Source organism: Abramis brama, assembly GCF_963993115.1.
Source record: "Abramis brama genome assembly, chromosome: 1".
NCBI classification, from domain to species: domain Eukaryota; kingdom Metazoa; phylum Chordata; class Actinopteri; order Cypriniformes; family Leuciscidae; genus Abramis; species Abramis brama.
Window position 1 is genome coordinate 72,158,584 of NC_139963.1, and position 22,758 is coordinate 72,181,341.

Below are 22,758 nucleotides of genomic sequence, written 5' to 3' on the forward strand. Positions count from 1 at the left end.
ATTTAATCTAAATTAAGCTTTGGTTCCGAAATTGGTACCGAGAACCGTGGATTTTCACTGGTATTGGTACCGAATACTGAAATTTTGGTACCGTGACAACACTAAAATACAGTAGGCCTATATATACGTCTGCCATATGTTGCCACCCCTCAAAAATTCCTGCCCCCCTCTCGCCACCCCATAAATAGTTTTCTAGATCCGCCCCTGGCAACATGCCAAAGTAATATTAAATAGTCATTAAAATACATTACAGGATGTGCTCTATCAGCATAATTGCGTAATCAGTGTTGGGTGTAATGCAGTACTAACTAATTAATTAATTACTGTAATTTAATTACTTTTTATTCTAAAAGTAAATAAGGAATTATTCTTAAAAAATGTATATAGTAATCTTATTACACTGTTGAAGATGTAATTGGTAGCTTTTAGTAGAATACAGTAGAAGTTACGAGAATACTGTAGAAGTATTTTTTTTTAGAAGTGTTTCTTCTTTAGTAAGGAAACTAGCCGAACTGCCTCATAGATCTAAACATAACAGTAGCTTTCTACTTTTATCTGGGTTTTCAACAAAAGGAAATTCTACAGGTGCTAATCTACCAACATGCCTTTACTATTTGTCTTAGGACGCTACAGAATAAACTGAGCTGGACTTTACAGGCCAAAACACTTTTCAGACTGGATGGAGGTGATCCTCCTCTGCTTATTCTGACTATTTTGTGCTTCACTTGAAAAAGTTACTTTCACCTTTAGTAACTGGAGTCACTTCAGTTCTAAAATAATAATAATGGAAGGCTCCTAGTAAAGCTGAATCTGCGTGGCCCTGATTGGCTGCGGGGGTGTCCCGTACGCGCGTGGCCGCGTGCTTTGGAGGCCGATGACGTCACCGCTCGCTCGCGCCGTCTCTTCCCTCATTGAGAGTTTCAGTGTCGAGTCGTCTTCTGGGGTGAGGAGAGCAGTTCACGGTATTTCTCATATTTACACAACCATCACACACACTTTATACAGTTTGATTAAGCGACAGGCTCATTTCTGTAGTGTTTTCATCGATCACAGCGATACTTGTGCGTCTTTTCTGGCGTCTTCCTTCTGAAATAAACATTTAGTGCAGCAGCAGCGAGCATGAGGAGAATATGTTGAGTTCATTCAGACCTGAGCGATGTTGTGTTCGTTTGTGTGATTGACTCGATGTTTGGAGTGAGAACTGTTACTGAATGTCAAGTTAAAGTTTGAGATCTGTGAGGGGAATTGATGGGAATCGATCTCAAGTGTTTCTGTTGCCGTTTTCATGTTTACCTTTATTCTTTGTCGACATTTATCTTTGGCAGATTACATTTACTTATTAAAATTGATGTAGACACTTTATATTGCCCCTGTATGAGTAATGAACGTGGGAAATTTCAAATCTATACATGCATGGGAATATAGATAAATATTAATGAAGTTTGACACAGGAAACATTACATTTTCTTCATTTTTAAGAGTTTTATGATCATTGTCAGTTTTTGTACGAATATGTAACATGTTAATGATGGAATTACTTTATTGCTATTAATAGTTATTATAAAGTCGAACTATATTTAGATTCACATTTATGGTGTTGTAGTTATTTGCCTGAAGAGGTTATTTATTTATTTAATTATTTTGTTTTATTATTGGTGGTTATATTGTGAGAAATTGTCTTTCAATATAGCAGTTTTACAGGCTTTTATCATGTATCCTGACTCAAATAATGTGTTTCTAACAGCAAACACTCAGAATAAAGTGAGATGATCTGCTGATGATCCTGAATGGCTTGTTGAATGAGTGTTGATAGTCTGAGGCTCATCAGTATTAACAGATCTGCTGAAAACACTCTTTATTTCATGTCAATAGTTCCTGTTTTCACCTCATTTATTATGCTGATGTCTTCAGATCTCCTGTAAATTGACACTTAAAGCTCATTTCATTGGTGTCAGCAGACTGAGGGGATTTGTTGGCTACTATACGTTTATTTTAAACGTCTTTATGCTTTTAACTGTTTTCCTTTCCATTATTTATATTTGGAAGAATTTAAATTATTTTCTATAGTTCTAGATACTTGTATTTTAATGAAGAAGCAGAGTAATGTTAGGATTAGTAATAAAAATAAATAAAAATAATGAATTGGCATCAGTTACTGTACGATAAATAGAAAGACAGGCGTAAATGCTTAGAAGTGTCATTTATTATAAAAACAAACTCAGTAATTTATATTTTTGATTTTGGCAGATCAGCTCCTCCCACAGTAATTCATCATCAGTGAAGCCCCTCCCATAGCAATCACATCATCAGTGAAGCTCCACCCACAGTAATTCCCCAATAAATGCTGTAAATTCCCATCAGCTACAAGTGAAGACGAGCATCAGAGCATCAGGAAGAGCTGAAATCTGCAAAGACTGAGTTTATTAAAGAGGACAGTGAGAACATGAGTGATCCAGAACCCTGCAGAATGAAACACACTGAAGATCCTGAAGAACAAAGAGGTTGGTGTTTATTCTCCATTCATTCATTCATGAGGCTGAAGAACATTCATGTTAGAAACCAGTGTTTAAATATATCATATATTTTTATTGATACTTGTACACATTTCCATTGTCAACACTTAGTGTTAGATAACTTAAAGACATTGCTATTGCTACATTGCTATGCCATTGCTACACTTTCTATGACTGCTCCACAGACTTCTTGTTGCAAATTTTGCACCCTTTGAACATTTTATTTTACGAGCCTTTTTGAAAAAATGTTCCAGTGCCCTGTCATATGGGAAGGCCTCAGGACAGGGTCCATTAGGGCTGGGTATCGTTCAAAAAATTCCGATACCGATACCTTGATTTCGATACCGGTTCCAAACGATACTTTTTTCAATACCAATTTTATGAAATCCATTTTAATAAGATTACATAACACATTACCTCAGAAAAACTTTGGTTTTATTTTTTCAGTTTGACTCATGCTCCTTAGCCAGTGCACAAAGTGCTTTCAATTAATGGATGCTTGAATCTGTAGAAATTAGGACAGTAGCTTTTTTAGTACCCAAAATGTCCTTTCTTAATCTCTTCTCTCTTAACGGGATGTTTGCTGTCTAGGTAACATAGGGGAACTCCCACTGCCAACGGTCCAAGTTCAGTCAGGCAAATTAAGAAAGATCACGGCTTTAGTCAACATGTAGGCCTGTTCTTAAATAAACTAATATGTTGAATTTTTAAATGTTTTTCTTTTCTTGTACATGTAAGTTAAAAATAAAACAAAATTATCTGTAATACCATACTGTAGCCACTAGATGTCTGTATAGTCCTTTACATAAATATATATTCAGGGCTGTGAAATTCTTAAAGGTCCCGTATTATGCCCCTTTTCACAAGATGTAAAATAAGTCTCTGATGTCTCCAGAGTGTGTATGTGAAGTTTCAGCTCAAAATACCCAACAGATCATTTTTTACAGCATGTTTAAATTGACATTTTTTTGGGGCTCAGAAAAACGAGCTGTTTCAGTGTGTGCCCTTTAAATGCAAATGAGCTGCTGCTGGACGGCACAGGGGGCGGAGCTTCATGAGCTCGCGCTCAGTCTCTCAGGACAATTTCAGCTCACGGAATGATGATAATATCAGAAACTCTCAGTAACGGCGTTCATTTCGAGTCGGACAATAATGCCTACAGAGTCAGAGTGCTGTATAGAGATGAAACAGGTATGGTTTAGTAGTTTAATTACGGTTATTATAACGTATTTGTCATCTGCTTGTAGGCTATGTGTCCATTATTTATTAATAGCCTACAAGTCTGCTGTCTGAATGATGATCAAACATGTACTGATGAGTTTAAAGGGGGGGTACAATGGTGTTTCATGTATTCAGAGTTGTTTACAGTGTTAAAGAGATAGATTCTCATGCTAAACATGGGCAAAGTTTTAAAAAAATATTTTGGACGAATAACGGAGAATTTCTATGCTGAAAATCTTACTTCCGGGTTGGTACAAGTTTCGGCTGGTTTTTTTTACATCGTGGATCTAATGACGTAGATCAGAGTGCAACTCCTTATATGAGCATTTCTCTCGGAAAAGCTCGCCCGCGAGCACGTCGACTAGAGGAGAGCGAGACCGCGCACATCAACGCGCTTCAACAGGAAATCATCGGCAGCCAGCGCTGCATAGGATTTGTTCAAGAATGTCTCCAAAAAAGTGTGTATTTGGATGTGAGGGAAAGCTTACCGTGTCCAGCTTTCCAAAGAACCCAGTGTTACAGGAACAGTGGATGCAGTTTGTTTTTCCGGGGCAGCAACGGAGTGTAGGAAGTGCGGTTGTGTGTTCTGGTCGTTTTAGTGACGAATGTTTTATTAACAAGGCCCAGGTCGACGCTGGATTTGCAAATCGTTTGCTATTAAAACGTGGAGCGGTCCCAGTGATAAAAGACCCCATTCATGTAAGTACAACTGGATCAGATTTCTGTCTTTTGCTGGAAATCAAGCACTACCGCTTGACTCTATAGCACCGCCTCCAGGACCTCGGCTTTTTCCGGAGAGAATCGGAAAGCTGTATTTTTCTTTTCTAAATATAATAAAACTAAACACTTTTTTGAGATATTAAGGATGCACTACTACTCTATAGGTACTCAAGATTAACATGAGATTAGGTGAAACTGTGCATGTTATGTACCCTTTAAAGTTTTTCGATCGCGTCTCCTGAAGCTGATCTTCTGTTCGCATTCACTCACTTCGCACGGACCGACCGTCACTTGCAGACAGTAATGCACACTTCACAAGATATCACAGCTGGATTCGATTAAATCTGCAAGGTTTGTGAAATTAAATGTTTATTAGATATTCAGAGATTTGTTTAAATGACGTAGATGCGCATTTGCTGAATGTTGACAGCAAATGGGAAAGTTATTTTAGCCTGATTGTTTGCCTTTTCTGTTACAAATAATATAAAAGCAAACGCTTTACTTGACTTACTTCGCATAAGTTACCATTTACTTTCTTTGTTTGCCAGTTCTGTCAAACAAAGTATTAGATATGACAAAAACAAAAAATACTATATTTTATATATATAACATTCACAAATAATTTCTTAAGCAACCGTTTCTTAAATTATCATACACTCACCGCACTGATGTTAAAGGGTTACTTCACCTCTGGGAAGATGAATGTGTATTTAAAAAAGGTCATTTAAGTAGAAGAAATGTGAAGAAATTTTTTAATTTGGAGCTTTCTAGACTGAGAAAAGCCAGAAAATGTATTTTTGGCTTATGTGGATGAAAGACAACAACTCCCAGAATGCACTTGCTTCGCTGCCTTAGGAGGCCACGCCTACCGGTAAGAGTGTACAGTTGAAAACAACAACAAGGCTAGCTAGCCTACGTGATGAGTTTGCCAGGGATTTACAGATCGCCCAAAATGTCCGGGATTCGGCTTTTGCGTTCTACAGTCGCCATTCATTCATCATGTTTACTGTGGCGAGCAGGACGAGGCTGACGGCCGCGGGAGAACGGCGCGAGGCCGGTGGCGTCATTACTGAGACGCGCCGGGTCTCGCATCGCTCACGGAGGAGCGGGAATTTTCTTAGCAATGTTAAAACGCACATCAACCGATCACTTGTTTAGCGTTCATGTAAACACTACATTCAGATACACCGATCGGATTGAATTCAGTTAGATTGAAACAAAAGGTGTGCATGTAAACAATGAATGGCGACCGCAGAAAGCAAAAGCTGAATCCCGTACATTTTGAACGATCTCGCCCGCCGGACAAGTCCGGGAAAAGGAAGATGGTAACCCATACTTACTCAGCTTTCTCCTACTATTCAGCTTTCTCCACAGAACAAGAGCATGCTAGCTTAGCTTCCAAAGAAAGACGGCTGACACTGTGTGTACATTCTGTGAGTGAGATCCCACCCTCTATGGGCGGGTTGAAAACATGCAGAACAACGCCATCTACTGGCTGTAGTCTTTAGCCTCTGGCCAGAAAATCCTCCGATGACGCAAAATGACGATTTTTGCGTCATCGGAGGATTTTTTCCAGACAAAAAATACATAAATCTCTTGTCTCAGGGGGGATATGAGGGTGGAAAGCATGGTAATTCGAAAATACTACAGGTTTTCTACTAATACAAAGCTTAATGCTAAATCCTGAAGTATCCCTTTAACGTCACCATATATTGTGTTTTCTACCTTGATTGTTGCAACTATCGTCCCACCATTCTTCTGGTCAATTGTTAAGTTAACCTGATTAGGGTTATGAATTAATGGCTGTCCGAATGATGTAGAAATATTATTATTATTATTATGCTGTCGTTGTGGAAGGTTGTTAGGCTGTTGATTTGTCATGTTTCCAGAATGTGCACCATCTGTTAAAGGAACACTCCACCGTTTTTTGAAATAGGGCTTATTCACCTTCTTTCCTACATTTAGATAGGTGGGCAAATGCATTTTTGTGTCAGTGCATGCATTGTTTTAGTTTGACAGGGTCGGCACTAGCTTAGCTTAGCACAATGAATGGAATCCTTTGTTGCCAGCTAGCATGTCCTGAGTAAAAGTGATATAAAAAATGTAAAAAACCCACCTAATTACTTCTTGTGGCCTGCGTATTCACAACAAGTACAAATAGTGATGCAGATTAACACTAGGCGATTTCCTAGGCAGATATTGACTTACTTCACTGCACTAGTGATATTAAACACACACACAGGTCTGTTAAATTAAGCAATATTTTTAAGGTAGTTTCATATTTTTCTGGCTAACAAATTACTGACACAGTAAAGGGTAGATTTAAATGAAGAAAAACGAAATTTAAATAAAGAAAAACAAAATTTAAATAAAGAAAAACGAAATTTAAATAAAGAAAAACAAAATTTAAATAAAGAAAAACTAAATTAAGTTAAATTAAAAACGAGATTAATTTAGATTGATAATAACGGGTAAAAAGGCGAATATACTTTGTTTCTATTATTCTATTTTCCACAATGTCAAAGCAACGCAGCTTAACCCAAAACACAAGCTCAAACATGCACTTCGGTCCATACAAACTCCGCTGTTCTGCGCTCTAGCCAGAGAACACTCCCGTTGCTGGAACACTCAGGCGTCGGTTCTATTTCTAGCATGCACGCGTTTTCCGCGTAGCTTGAGCCGCGCCTGAAACGTGTCTCACTCAGGCAGTGTGCAAACCCAAACCTGTTTATGGCAAGCCAAGAGGCTCAGAAATACGCCATAGATTAATCGCGTTTAAAGCCAAACGCCGTCAAATACGGCGTTTTAAACCGTATTGGACGCCGTAAAATACGCCGCTGTAATTACAAACGGCGTAAAAGACGCGCGAAATACGTCAATGACGCCGTATTTGACGGCGTTTTAGTGTGCATGGAAAGCGCTGCGTTTTACGCCGTTCATCTCGCCATATGACGCCGTAAAAAACGCCGTTTTGGTTGCACGCTATTTTACGGCGTTTTGCTTATAGTATAAAGAGACACGCCCACTGATTTCCACAGCCAGTAAGTTTGAACTGTTCTCTCCCAATCAATGATGAACTGACTCAGACCAGAAGAATTCAGCACGGATCATTTAATCCAATTCTTATTCTCATATATGAGGAGTTATTAAACAAGGAAAAGAATCCAGGTCGTATTGTCTTAACTCACATTTCCATCTAAGTGCTGAATAACACACAATATTGATATAACCCATAGAATGCATATGAATTTGTGTGTTTTAAATAGGCCTATTTGAAAAAAAATAAAAAAAATAAGACAAATGTATTTTTTGCTATTTCTAAAAAATGTGGCAGGTTTGTTGGTAGGTCTATAAGCTTCTCCTTCCAGAATTAAATAGTGTTCCGATTTTTGTAGGCTAATTAAATTCGTGTTTTATTCATATTACATTGATTATATATTCATTTAATAACATTGTTACATTTCGTTATATCCAATATATTTTTGTAAAATGAAGATTCAAATATTTTGCCCTTTCGATCGTCCAATTCATAGTGAAATAAACGACTTGGGGAAAAAAGTCAACCGTTTGTGGGTATAGAAGTTTAGTGAGTACAAAGCCGTTTTTAAAATACGAATTTTGAAATAATTTCCGTCATTTTAAAAGATAAAACATAAGGTGCAAGGGGAGCAAACTCAGCAAATGACAATAAAAAAAATAAAAATAAATAATAATAATAATAATAATAAATAACATCGCATAGTTAGCCTATTTCTTTCCTACATTTGAGTCATTATTCTTAAAAGAAATGTAAATTGTGCTTGCAACAATAGCTGTAGGTTAATTGGCCTGGATGAGTGTGATTGGCCTAATATTGTGTCCCAGACCGGCATTAAATAATTCGTGAATATTTGTAAAAATTCGTGGGTTGACAGAGTTGGAAAATTGACAGTTCAACTTCTGTCGATGTTTTGCCCAGGCAGGGTTAGTTAAGTAAAACTAAAACTATTAAAAACATTTAAATGCTAATCGAAATAAACCTGAAATAAAGGAAAATATAACTATTAGTTGAAACACTTAAACTAAACGGAAATGAGAAATGTTTTTATCAACAAACTGGATTCATTTCGGGGTTTTTTTTTTCCCTGCCACCTTCAACCAACGCGATCTTCCATTCATTAAACGACAAGATTATGTTAAATTAAAATTAAACTAAATTAGAATGAACAAGTGACTGTGACCCATTAAAAATACCAAAAAAATTTTTTTCCAGTGGTTTAGTTTTAGCCTGCATGTAAAATAGCAGCAACAGAATAGGGGGATTCATCGTCGTATTCACCTGTAGTGCTTTGAACGGAGAAAAAAACAGGATAACATCCATAACTCTATATACTCTATCCATAATTCTGATACAATGTTTTTCAACTGGTTTTGTGACAGTGCTTAATTTGTAAAGTGGGAGGTCCCGGAGCACAGGGATCCGGTGACTCAAAACGGGGGTTGGAGGTAACGGAACAACAACAACAACAAAAAATTATACACTGCCTAAGTAGCTTCTCTGCTGGGGCGGCGCCAGAGAATTTTTAACTCATGTGTTGAGGGGTGCTAGATCATTGACAGGGGGAGCTGCGCAAAACTTGGCCACTAAATATTTAATATTCAATTATTTTAATGATCACAATTAAAGTTTTATTAAATTGAACAAGCGCAACATTCAGCATTCAGCACAATCACATATTCTAAAAGATGTAGGCTATTATTAATAATAATGTTATATCAACATAATATCTCGTTATTTCGACATAATATGTGTGCGTGCAACAAGCAAGATGTGCATTTGTCAACATAATAAATTGTGCATTTGTAAATCCGGTAATGCATTGTAATCTGTAATCTACAGTGCATTGATTTTTATTAATAAACTAGTGTTTTCTGACTGCAAAGTGTTGTCTAGTGTTGTCTGCTGCAAAGATGAAGTTGACGATCGCCATATTCGTAGTGAACGCGCCTAGAGAGAAATGCACATAATGGATTACATAATCAGAGAGTAGCCTTTTTCTTTTCTTTTTTAATTTTGAATTATTTCGTTTAAAGACATTTCAAGCGTTGTGTATTTGATGTATTTCTCATGTCTGTGTGAGGCATACACTGAGTTTCGTTAAGTTAGGATGAGATGCGCTCCAGTTAACGTGCAATGCAAGCGACCGCGCGGGCGCCTCCATGATTATATTGTCCGTTATATTTGCTTCTTATTTATTAATTGGTTGATGAAAAATTTATTAAAATTAAGATACAATTTATACAAAACGAAATTCACTTTAAAGAAAGGCTTTCTACAAAGCAAAACTTAATGAAGTGGTCAAAATCATGTCTGAACCACTCCATGTCTCATATTGCGCATCCTATCTTATTAGTGCTGTTCACTTTTCATAAATCAACATAAATGGAAAAAAATAACATTATAATATTTTAACAAATATGAAACTAAATGCGCTTATTTAATGGCTACAACAGTATAGTAGGCCTACAGACTCTCTATTTGTACAAATTGCTGCACATTCATTTAATTCTGAATTTTGCACACACAAGTTGAAAGGCATTTGTTCAAATCACGTTTACGGATAATTGTGCGTGCATTTATTAATCATTATGATACTAAAATCATAACAAAGTGGGCTATGCTATGTACAAAAAAAATCAGATGAGCCCAGAACGCAATTACACGTTAAGTATTTTCCCCCCATAGAAAACCATTTATAAGAACGCTTAAAGTGGCTTATTGCAGATTAGAATGTCCCCTTATTATGGCGAAATAACGAGATATTATGTCGATACTACTACTGCTGTGTCCACCATGGTCTCCACATTCTTTTTTTTTCCACAAACGATTTTTGCTTGTTTGGGATCTGGCCAGCTATTCAAAAAAGTTAAGCAAACTTTGCTGTCTTTTTGATATTTTTCCCCTGGGTGAAACGATCGAGGCTAACAGCAATCTCAACTAGCACAACCACAACAAGCGGGCAAGTCATGTGTCACCCATGTTCACATGTTCCGGCGTGTTCTGGTTCAAATTAAGTGTGACACCCTTTTAAAATTAATTTTGCTTTATTGATTTGAATGTTCTTTAATATTTTCTTTCATTTCAGTTTATTATTTAGCTTGGATTATTTTAATACATAAAATTAATAATTCCTGGGGAGCATACGAACCGGATTACCACAAATGATCCGTGCTGAATTCGTCTGGTCTGACTCAGTTCATCATTGATTGGGAGAGAACAGTTCAAACTTACTGGCTGTGGAAATCAGTGGGCGTGTCTCATTATACTATAAGCAAAACGCCGTAAAATAGCGCGCACTCTGTGCAACCAAAACGGCGTTTTTTACGGCGTCATATGGCGAGATGAACGGCGTAAAATGCGGCGCTTTCCATGCACACTAAAACGCCGTCAAATACGGCGTCATTGGCGTATTTCGCGCGTCTTTTACGGCGTTTGTAATTACAACGGCGTATTTTACGGCGTCCAATACGGTTTAAAACAGCGTATTTGACGGCGTTTGGCTTTAAACGCGATTAATCTATGGCGTATTTCTGAGCCTCTTGGCTTGCCATACCTGTTAACATGGGAGTCGAAATAAAAACGGACACGCCACGCAGCTGAGACGCTCACGCCACACAGCCAGTGTGTGCCGGCTTTATTCAAGCGCGAATGACAACCGTTTCGCGGGGGATCCTAGGCGTGCAAAAAAAAACAAAAAAAACAGAATATTCGAATGTCAAATTTTCAAATCGAATACCAACCCACCGAATGAATATTCGAATATTCGATTATTCGGGTCCAGCCCTGATAGTATGTTCACAGGAGCCGCTGAGAGCGAGTTCCAGCTGATAACGGTCATAAAGTGCGAGATAAGATGCAAGTAGCTAAACTAAACATTTCATATTTGACAGAAATGTTTTGAGAAATGTTAAACATCCTTCTAAATTAAAGTTGTATTGTAAAAGGTTTTGTGGGCGGTTTTTTGGACCAATAAGCAATACCTCCGTTTTATCTGAATTTAAAAGCAGAAAATTACACGTCATCCGGTATTATATATTTGATATCTTTAACACACTCTTTCAATTTATATAATTTAGTGTTTTCATCTGGTCGTGATGAAATATATAATTGAGTGTCATCAGCATAACAGTGGAAATTAATTCCATGTTTTCTTAAAATTTTACCAAGTGGCAGCATATACAGTAGGGCTGCACGATTTGGGGAAAATGTCATATTGCGATAATTGAGGTCAATATTGCGATTGCGATATGCGATATAATAAACAAATGGTTTCATGAGTCAACTTGCTTGCTTCTCAAGGAAAATAAATGCGCACACAGATTAGTGATAATCAGCCTAAAGAAAAAAGTTATTTAGTCAAGAGCAGTGAGTGTTTTTCTCTGTTCCCTTTGTTCTTTGATTAACGACAGATTTTTTTTGTTGTTTTTGTTGTTTTTTTTGTATTTTAACAAGAACAAAACATAATTTACATACAAGAGTACATATAACCATACATGTCAGGGGTAAAGAAAAATAATAATAAAAAAATAAAAAAAATAGAAAAATAAAAAAATAAAAAAGAATAACTTTAGCGACAGATAATTACTGGCTACTGTGTACTATCCCTTTAAGACCAGCCGCTGTCAGAGACGCGGATCTCACACGCGCCTCATTCTTTCACGAGTCATCACAACTCTTCATGTTCATCATAAGACTACTCTTATGTTATGAAGACACTCGACAAAAAGACATTTTGGCATAATTGTGTGTGTTATTGTTCGTTCAAGCTCGAAAGAGAACTGTATTCTGCCATGCTGTTTTGTGCGCACGCACGATATTAGCGCGAGTCTTTCTGTCTGTCACAGTCAGGACATTCACAGGCAGCGAGTTCATTATGGCATACATGTGTGTTGTTCGTTCTACCGCTAAAGAGAACTTGATACTGGCGCGCGTCTATCTGTGTGTCTATCTGTGTGTGTGTATGTGTGTGTGTGTGTGTATGTCTGTCAGGAGGACATTCACAGGCAGCTCGTTATTTTATGTCTTATCGCGCATGAATGGTTTAAAAGCATTTGCATTAATAAGTGCGTTAACAGCGCTAATTTGTTTTATTTAATATAAAATCGCAGCATTTTGCATCATATAATCGCGTAGGCTTGACATCGTGATTGCGATTGCGATACGATTAATCGTGCAGCACTAATATACAGTGAAGAAAATTTGAACACCCTGCTATTTTGCAAGTTCTCCCACTTAGAAATCATGGAGGGGTCTGCAATTGTCATCGTAGGTGCATGTCCACTGTGAGAGACATAATCTAAAAAAAAAAACAATCCAGAAATCACAATGTATGATTTTTTAACTATTTATTTGTATGATACAGCTGCAAATAAGTATTTGAACACCTGAGAAAATCATTTAATATTGGGTACAGTAGCCTTTGTTTGCAATTACAGAGGTCAAACGTTTCCTGTAGTTTTTCACCAGGTTTGCACACACTGCAGGAGGGATTTTGGCCCACTCCTCCACACAGATCTTCTCTAGATCAGTCAGGTTTCTGGGCTGTCGCTGAGAAACAGTGAGTTTAAACTCCCTCCAAAGATTCTCTATTGGGTTTAGGTCTGGAGACTGGCTAGGCCACGCCAGAACCTTGATATGCTTCTTACAGAGCCACTCCTTGGTTATCCTGGCTGTGTGCTTCGGGTCATTTGTCATGTTGGAAGACCCAGCCTCGACCCATCTTCAATGCTCTAACTGAGGGAAGGAGGTTGTTCCCCAAAATCTCGCAATACATGGCCCCGGTCATCCTCTCCTTAACCCTCTAAGCGCCAAAGTCGCAAAATTGCGACAAGACGTCATACTTGATAAAACAGGCTGTAGATCCTAATATGGTGTAATATCTCATTTGTATTCCCTACCACTAGATGGCAGACATGTAATACTTTGATTCAAGACCAAAATTACGTCATGTTCCTATTCAAAGTGTTGGAGGAAACAGCAGAGCAAGTGAGCGATCGTGTCATTGATGCGGAAGCAGTTCAGTTCAGAGCGTCTGAGTAAATTGTGAGATTAGTGAGAGAAAATTGTCAAATGGCTAATAAAAACTTGTACCATGAGGATGTGTTGCAAATGTTATTCGCTGATTCTGACTCTGAAGGGGAATATTTGCCTTTTGGAAATGACGATCGGCCGTCTAATGATCGCGCTTCTCCCGGTACATCTTTGCCGCGCAATGGTGTCGCCCGCGCCTCTCCCGGTACATCTTTGCCGCGCAATGGTGCCGCGCACGCTTCTCCCGGTACATCTTTGCCGCGCGCGCTTCTCCCAGTACATCTTTGCCGCGCAGTGGTGCCGTGCCTTCTCCCGGCAAAGTATTGTAATATAGTAATAATTTAGTACTTTCTCCTGTTATTGTTGGTTTCCTCTTTTCCGATCATTTGGAATGAGGATAAAAAAAATAATAAAAAAAAGCATGTAAATAAATTCCAACATCAATTCAATATCTACTATTTCCTGAATATTACTGATGAACTGATCAAAAAGTAGGCTACTGTTCACATGCGTTTTACTACTATATAGTATAGTAATACTTTAGTACTTTCACCTGTTATTGTTGGTTTCCTCTTTTCTCAACATTTGGAATGAGGATAAAAAAATAAAAATAAAACATGCAAATAAGTTCAAACATAAGTTCAATATCTAGCCTACTATTTCCTGAATATTATGAAATTCAAGAGGGCCGCCCCTGATGACGTCATAATATGCAAATTAGATGAGTATATTTACACCCCATATAAACTTTGTCATCCCAAACATTTTTCTAATTTACAGTAGACCTCTATCTTTAAGCCCTTTCAAGCCACAAGTTTTTGAAATTTTGATGTCAAAATCCTGCATTTTTAAAAAAAAAACCTTGGCGCCTAAAGGGTTAATATAGTGCAGTCGCCCTGTCCCATGTGCAGAAAAACACCCCCAAAACATGATGCTACCACCCCCATGCTTCACAGTAGGGATGGTGTTCTTGGGATGGTACTCATCATTCTTCTTCCTCCAAACACGTTTAGTGGAATTATGACCAAAATGTTCTATTTTGGTCTCATCTGACCACATGACTTTCTCCCATGACTCCTCTGGATCATCCAAATGGTCATTGGCAAACTTAAGACGGGCCTTGACATGTGCTGGTTTAAGCAGGGAAACCTTCCGTGCCATGCATGATTTCAAACCATGTCGTCTTAGTGTATTACCAACAGTAACCTTGGAAACATTGGTCCCAGCTCTTTTCAGGTCATTGACCAGCTCCTCCCGTGTAGTTCTGGGCTGATTTCTCACCTTTCTTAGGATCATTGAGACCCCACGAGGTGAGATCTTGCATGGAGCCCCAGTCCGAGGGAGATTGACAGTCATGTTTAGCTTCTTCCATTTTCTAATGATTGCTCCAACAGTGGACATTTTTTCACCAAGTTGCTTGGCAATTTCCCCGTAGCCCTTTCCAGCCTTGTGGAGGTGTACAATTTTGTCTCTAGCGTCTTTGGACAGCTCTTTGGTCTTGGCCATGTTAGTAGTTGGATTCTTACTGATTGTATGGGGTGGTGGACAGGTGTCTTTATGCAACTAACGACCTCAAACAGGTGCATCTAATTCTGGATTTTGTTTTTAGATTATGTCTCTCACAGTGGACATGCACCTACGATGACAATTTCAGACCCCTCCATGATTTCCAAGTGGGAGAACTTGCAAAATAGCAGGGTGTTCAAATACTTATTTTCCTCACTGTATATTGAGAATAGCAGAGGGCCTAACACAGATCCTTGCGGCACTCCATAGTTTACTGACGTTATCTTCGGTACGATCTAAACCAGTTTAATGCCTGTCCATAAACACCAGTGTAGTTTTGTAGTCGATCTAGGAGTATTTTGTGATCTATAGTGTCGAACACAGCGCTAAGATCGAGTAAAACTAGTATTGAGATACAGCCTTGGTCAGAAGCTAGAAGTAAATCATTTGTAATTTTAACGAGCGCAGTTTCTGTGCTATGATGCGTTCTGAATCCTGACGGAAATTTTTCATAGATGTCATTGTCTTGCAAGAAAGAGCACAATTAAGCGGACACAACTTTTTCTAGTATTTTAGACATAAATGGAAGATTTGACATGGGTCTGTAATTTGCTACTTTATTATGATCTAATTATGGTTTCTTAATAAGAGGTTTTATAACTGCCAACTTGAATATTCTTGGAACATGACCTAAAGATAAAGATGAGTTAATAATATTGAGAAGAGGCTCTTCCACTATAGGTAACAATTCTTTCAGTAGTTTAGTGGGTATTGGATCTAATAAACATGTTGTTGTTTTAGATGAAGTGATAAGTTTATTTAACTCTTTTTGTTCTATAGTTGTAAAGCACTGTAACTGTTCTTGCGGGGTGATAATTGAGGCTGAATTATAAGGCGCGATTGAAGAACGTTTACAATTGTGGTTCTGATGTTTTCTATTTTCTCAGTGAAGAACTTCATGAAATCGTTACTACTAAACTGTAACAGGATATTTTGTTCAGGTGACACTTGTTTATTTGTTAGTCTAGCCACGGTGTTAAATAAGAACCTTGGATTATTTTGGTTATTTTCTATTAGTTTGCGGAGGTGCTTAGCCCTGGCCACTTTTAGGGCCTTTTTATAACATGACATACTGTCTTTCCACACGATTCTAAAGACCTCTAAATTAGATAACATGCGTAGCACTGTTGTACCATGGTGATTTAGTTTTCTCTCTAACCTTTTTTAATCTAATTGGTGCAACAATGTCTAATGTACTAGAGAAAACGGTGCTCATAGTGCTAGTCATTTCCTCTAGTTCATCAAATCAAATCAAGTATATTTGTATAGCGCTTTTCACAATACAGATTGTATCAAAGCAGCTTCACAGTATTAAATTAAAATAAAATAATACAACAAGGTTTGTTTATAGTGGAATTTATTGATTGATAAAATAAAATTAAATATCCCCAAAATATCCCCAACTGAGCAAGCCAAAGGCAACAGCGGCAAGGAACCGAAAAAACTCCATCAAGTGACCTAATGGTGTCCTAAAACTCCATCAGGTGACCTAATGGGAAAAAAAAAACCTTGGGAAAACCCAGGCTCAGTCGGGGCCAGTTCTCCTCTGGCATTTATGAACTAGAGGCCGGATTGTAGTTTGAACTGTAAGATTAAAAATATTATATGAATGCCTGGCCGAAAAGATGCGTCTTTAATCTAGTTTTAAACTGGGAGAGCGAGTCCGAGCAACGAACAGTATCAGGAAGACTATTCCAGAGTTTCGGAGCTAAATGTGAAAATGCTCTCCCTCCTTTGGTTGATCTGGATATCCTAGGTATGACCAAAAGCCTTGAATTTATTGATCTTAAAGAGCGCGATGGATTATAGGGTGATAGAAGATCCGTTAAATAGACTGGAGCTAAGCCGTTTAGGGCTTTATAAGTCAGTAGCAATACCTTATAATTAATACGGAACTTTATAGGTAGCCAATGTAGTGATGATAAAATCGGTGTTATATGATCATATTTTCTTGATCTAGTAAGAACTCTAGCGGCTGCATTTTGGACTAACTGTATCTTGTTTATTGAGGATGCAGGACAACCAGCTAATAAAGCATTACAGTAATCTAGTCTCGAGGTCATGAATGCATGAACTAACTTTTCTGCATCAGAAACTGATAGCATATTACGTAGCTTAGCAATGTTTCTAAGGTGGAAAAAGGCTGTTTTTGTAACATATGAAATATGATTTTCAAAAGACAGGTTACAATCGAGTATAACACCCATGTCTTTTACTGTAGAGGATAAAGTAACAGGACATCCTACGATGTCAAAGTTGTATTGTGAGAGGTTCTGTGGGTGTTTTTTTGAACCGATAAGTATTACCTCTGTCTTGTCTGGATTTAATAAAAGAAAATTACGCGTCATCCAATCTTTTATATCTTTAACACACTCTGTCAATTTGGATAATTTAGCGTTTTCATCCGGCCGTGATGAAATATATATTTGAGTGTCATCAGCATAACAATGAAAACTAATTCCATGTTTCCTTATAATATTTCCAAGTGGCATCATATATATTGAGAATAATAGAGGGCCTAACACAGATCCCTGCGGCACTCCATAGTTTACTGGACTTATGATCGATTTTTCTCCATTCAAATTGACAAAATGGTAGCGGTCCTTGAACACCAGTATAATTTTGTAGTCGATCTAAGAGTATTGTGTGATCTATAGTATCGAACGCAGCACTAAGATCAAGTAAAACTAGTATTGAGATACAGCCTTGGTCAGAAGCTAAAAGTAAATCATTTGTGATTTTAACAAGCGCAGTTTCAGTGCTATGATGCGGCCTGAATCCTGACTGAAACTTTTCATAGATATCATTTTCTTGCAAGAAAGAGCCCAGTTGAGTGGACACAACTTTTTCTAGTATTTTAGACATAAATGGAAGATTTGAAATGGGTCTATAATTTGCTAGATTATTATGATCTAATTGTGGTTTCTTAATGAGAGGTTTTATAACTGCCAGTTTAAATGTTCTTGGAACATGACCTAAAGATAAAGATGAGTTAATAATATTGAGGAGAGGCTCGTCCACTACAGGTAACACTTCTTTCAGTAGTTTAGTTGGTATAGGATCTAATAAACATGTTGTTGTTTTAGATGAAGTGATAAGTTTATTTAACTCTTTTTGTTCTATAGTTGTAAAGCACTGTAATTGTTCTTGCGGGGGGATAATTGAGGCTGAATTATAAGGCGCGATTGAGGATTGAACATTTACATTTTCTGATGTTTTCTATTTTCTCAGTGAAGAAGTTCATGAAATCATTGCTACTAAACTGTAACGGGATATTTTGTTCGGGTGACGTCTGTTTATTTGTTAGTCTAGCCACGGTGTTAAATAAAAACCTTGGATTGTTTTGGTTATTTTCTATTAGTTTGCGGAGGTGCTCAGCCCTGGCCGCTTTTAGGGCCTTTTTATAACGTGACACACTGTCTTTCCACGCGATTCTAAAGACCTCTAAATTAGTTTGTTTCCATTTACGCTCTAAATTACGGGTTTCTCTCTTTAGAACATGCGTAGTATTATTGTACCATGGTGCTTTAATTTTCTCTCTGACCTTTTTTAATTTAATGGGTGCAACAACATCCAATGTTCTAGAGAGAATGGTGCTCATAGTGCTAGTGAGTTCTTCTAGTTCATCTGTTTGTTTGGGTTCAGGCAGCAGCTGAGACAGATTAGATAAGCAATTTGAGAAATTATTTATGGTGGATGGAAGGATTGATCTGCCTGGTCGATAACGCGGCGCAGCATGACATATTACAGCAGTACGTAATATGCAAGTTACCAAGTAATGGTCAGTGACATCATCACTTTGTGGAATGATATCTATATCCGTTGGATCGGTTCCATATGATATAATTAAATCGAGTGTATGATTAAGACGATGAGTTGGTCCGGTGACGTTTTGCTTGACCCCATAGGAATTTAATAAATCTATAAACGCAGCCCCTAACGCATCATTTGAATTATCTGCGTGTATGTTAAAATCTCCAACAATTAATGCTTTATCGACATTGACCAATAGATCTGAGAGAAAATCTGCAAACTCTTTTAGGAAATCAGCGTAAGGCCCAGGCGGTCTATATACGGTAGCCAAGGCTAGAGATAATATGGATTTTTTTCTAACATCTAAGAGCTTAACATTTAGTACAAGTACTTCAAACTAAATAAACTTATAACCCGTTTTCTGAGTAACATTGAGAATATCTCTATAGATTGCTGCAACACCGCCGCCACGACCAATCAGACGGGGCTCATGCTTATAGGAGTATCCAGATGGAGTAGACTCATTTAGACCGAAATAATCATATGGTTTAAGCCAGGTTTCAGTAAGGCAAAGTACATCGAAGCTATTATCTGTGACTATTTCATTTACAATAACTGCCTTAGGTGTGAGTGATCTAATGTTTAGAAGACCTAGCTTTAAAAATTGTTTTTGTTTACTAATAGCAACATTTTCTGTTTTAATAACAATTAGATTTTTCCTAGATCCTGCAGTAGAATTATTATTTGATCTCACTAAACGATGAATAGACACAGTTTCTATGCAATGTTCTACACTAGTATTTATATCATTTAAATTGGTGCAGGAGAGACTATGATTTGGACTTCTGGTTACTAGTCATCTAATGGTATTTAACATTTTGGAGATGTTATCCGACAGAAGATCCACTCCGAATCTGCTTGGGTGTAAGCCATCGGCACGGAAAAGCCTAGGACGCTCCCAAAACAGATTCCAATTATTTACAAAGAGCAGTTTCTGCTCATTGCACCATGACATTAACCATTCATTTAGCGCGAATAGTCTACTAAACTTTTCATATCCTAGTCGGTACGTGGGAAGCGGTCCTGACACAATGATCGTTATTTCAGGCGATGTGCTGCATACTGTATCGATTAGATTCCTGAAGTCTTTCTTCAGAACCTCTGTCTGGCGCAGCCTGATGTCGTTCACTCCCGCGTGCAGGACCACAGTTCCGACGCGCTCGTCACCGTTCAGAATCTTGGGAACGCGAGCAGAGATTTCAGAAACACGAGCACCAGGAAAGCAGTGACTGTGCACCTTACTTTTACCTAACGTAGCGTGTACGTGCCGAACGATGGAATCGCCGATGATCACAGCATCGCGTTCGGTTTCGCGAAGAGGGGAGAAGTGGTTTTGTGTGGATAACTCGAAAACCGGGAGGGTCGGAGAGAGTTTTCTTGGTCTAGACCTGACTCGCGTCTTCCGCTGCGGAACCATCCAGGCTTCGTGGTGGCGTGTTGGAGCCGGAGTGAACGAGACCATGGCTGATCGCGACCTCGGCGCTCGGGACCGATGCTGAGTAACGCACAGAGTAGACGAGGTCGGAGTCAGCGGGTTAGTAACGTTAATCACTGATTTGTGTGCATCGGTGCGTGATGTTTCAAGAGCTAACCGCCGGTCTATCAGCTCGGCCTGTCTCACTAAAAGGTCGTGGATCTGTTTCTCAACAGCTTCCAGCTCAGACTGCAATGCGTGCAGCTCAAATGTGTCCTCACCTGCACCAAGAGGTAGACTACTTACATCTGATATATTCGCCATGTTTGTTTGTAAGTGAGTGTGGAGAAGACGCGTTCAGCCGTGATCCACGGACGTAACCTATAAGAGTATCCGGCGTTGGATCACTAATAGGCTTGAGATGCGTCTGCTCAACAGTCCGCGTTGTAACTATGAGGTTTGAGCAGTAGTGCTTCTCAGTGAGGAAAAGTAGAAAATGTTCGTTGTAAGTGAGTTTAAAGGGAAAAATCAAGAATTATAAATCAAATCGATAGAGCTCCAAAGACAACGCGTTCAGACGCGACGCATGCGCATTCGAATTCCGCATTCGAATGATGGCAAAGATATGGTTAAAAAAGATAAGGATTGCCAAAACATAAGTGAGAACTATGCTCAATGAGTAAAAATTGAGCCTGTAAAAGTATTGGAACTGGATAAAGATCATCTGTTTGTCTGTAGTTCTGTAGTTCATCTGTTTGTTTGGGTTCACTGAGCAGCTGAGATAGATCAGGTAAGCTATAAATTTGAGAATCTATCTATAGTGGTTGGAAGGATTGTTCTGCCTGGTTGATAACGTGGCGCAGCATGACATATTACAGCAGTACGTAATAGGGTTGTGCCGATAGACGATAGTATCGTGTATCGATGATAGAGATATCGCCGATGGCAGATGCCTTTGACGATATCAATACGATAATTGGCTCGTTTTCCCATTAATGTATTAAATCATTATTATTATTATGAAGCTAGTATAGTTATGAAATTAATTAGGAACTACAATTATATTTGCCTTGCCTAAATTCATAACGGCATCACCACATAATCACACTTGCGACATCACCACAACCACACTTGCGACATCACCGACGCGCGTATGAGGACTCCTCAAAGAAAATGTTTTTAAAACAGACTAAAAAAAACTACATCCCACAACGAAATTTAATTGCAAGGTGATCCATTCACAAATTGTCAAGAGTGCTTGTTTTAACAGACGCATCATTCTTATACAGAGCCAAGATGAAGACGCGGCATCGTTGTTCGTCAGTATTTTGTTTCCATAGCACATTAACAAAATATTTAATGACACTAATAACACTAAAAACAATACAATTACAAAATATTAATTATAATAATAATATCAATACAATTATATAGGCCGCCTAGGCCTAATAAAATTCTTTAGTTCACGAAGCATCTGTGAAACTCTGCCATCTGTGAAAATCACAAGAAACTTCAAACTTGTTTAACAAGAAATATTCTTCTAATTTTTTCACTGTCAATAATGTAAGTCCACAAGAGAAATATTAAGCCAGTAAATTAAGATAGTTGCTGTAGCCTACCGTTATCCACCGTCGTCTCTGAGAGAACGCGCCGTTAATGCAGCGAAAGCGCAGTCCGTTTCTGCTTTCGGTTTCAGGGAATGAACGCATTTACATGCACGTTATTAACTCGATTATGCTGAATAAACTGACAATGCATGTGGTCATGTAAACAGATTAATCCGTTTTCCTTTATCAGAGTCAAGTCATAAGTTTAAGTAGGCTATAACCGATCGACTTTTAGATTTTTGCCTCTGATTTCTCCCGGCATTTAAAACACATTAACCCGCGTTATTTGGGCTTATTGAAGTGCGGTGCGCATAAGTGAAGTGCATCCAGACAGAGAGAGCACTGGTAGGAGGACATATCGCAGACTCCGACTCTTTCTTGACCCAATAAATTAAAACGTGTTCTCATCTCGTGCAGAAGCAGCCTACATTCAAAATGCTGCATCTGTAACGGCATGAGAGGATAATGTGTGTCCGTAAATTTCCCGCTGACATGTTGGAATACTCAGAGTCAGATACAAGAATGATTAGGATCTTTTTTTACCTCACTATACCAGGAAATAACCTGATTTAGCCTATTAATAAACACTCCACCTTTGCTAGCAAAATAGAAAAAGATTCTCATTTAAAACGAAGTAATAAAACAAGCAAATTGATGAGTAAATAAGCAAGTTAATAATCAAATAAGTAAGCCCCGCCCCCTCACGATAATATTGTGTATCGCCGATCTCACAGGCTGACGATAGGACGATATGAAAATGGAGCATATCGCCCAACCCTAATGCACATGTGTATATTACAGGAGTACGTAATATGCAAGTTACCATGTAATCGT

The 22,758-nt window shown here is 38.2% G+C and overlaps 1 protein-coding gene across 3 annotated transcripts in view; it reads left to right on the forward strand.

Moving 5' to 3' along the window:
* The first annotated feature begins 867 nt into the window (after window positions 1-867).
* LOC311094805 (uncharacterized protein) overlaps window positions 868-22,758 on the forward strand; it is a 29,705-nt gene continuing 7,814 nt past the window's right edge. The window contains exons 1-2 of one of the 3 annotated variants that reach the window (XM_084132979.1): window positions 868-943; window positions 2,248-2,501. In XM_084132979.1, coding sequence (XP_083989105.1) covers window positions 2,444-2,501 — 58 coding nt within the window. In that variant the 5' untranslated portion in view covers window positions 868-943; window positions 2,248-2,443. Of the gene's footprint in view, window positions 963-2,247; window positions 2,502-3,057; window positions 3,705-22,758 lie in introns of those variants that run through there. The other 2 variants (XM_084132978.1, XM_084132977.1) reach the window with 2 other exon arrangements.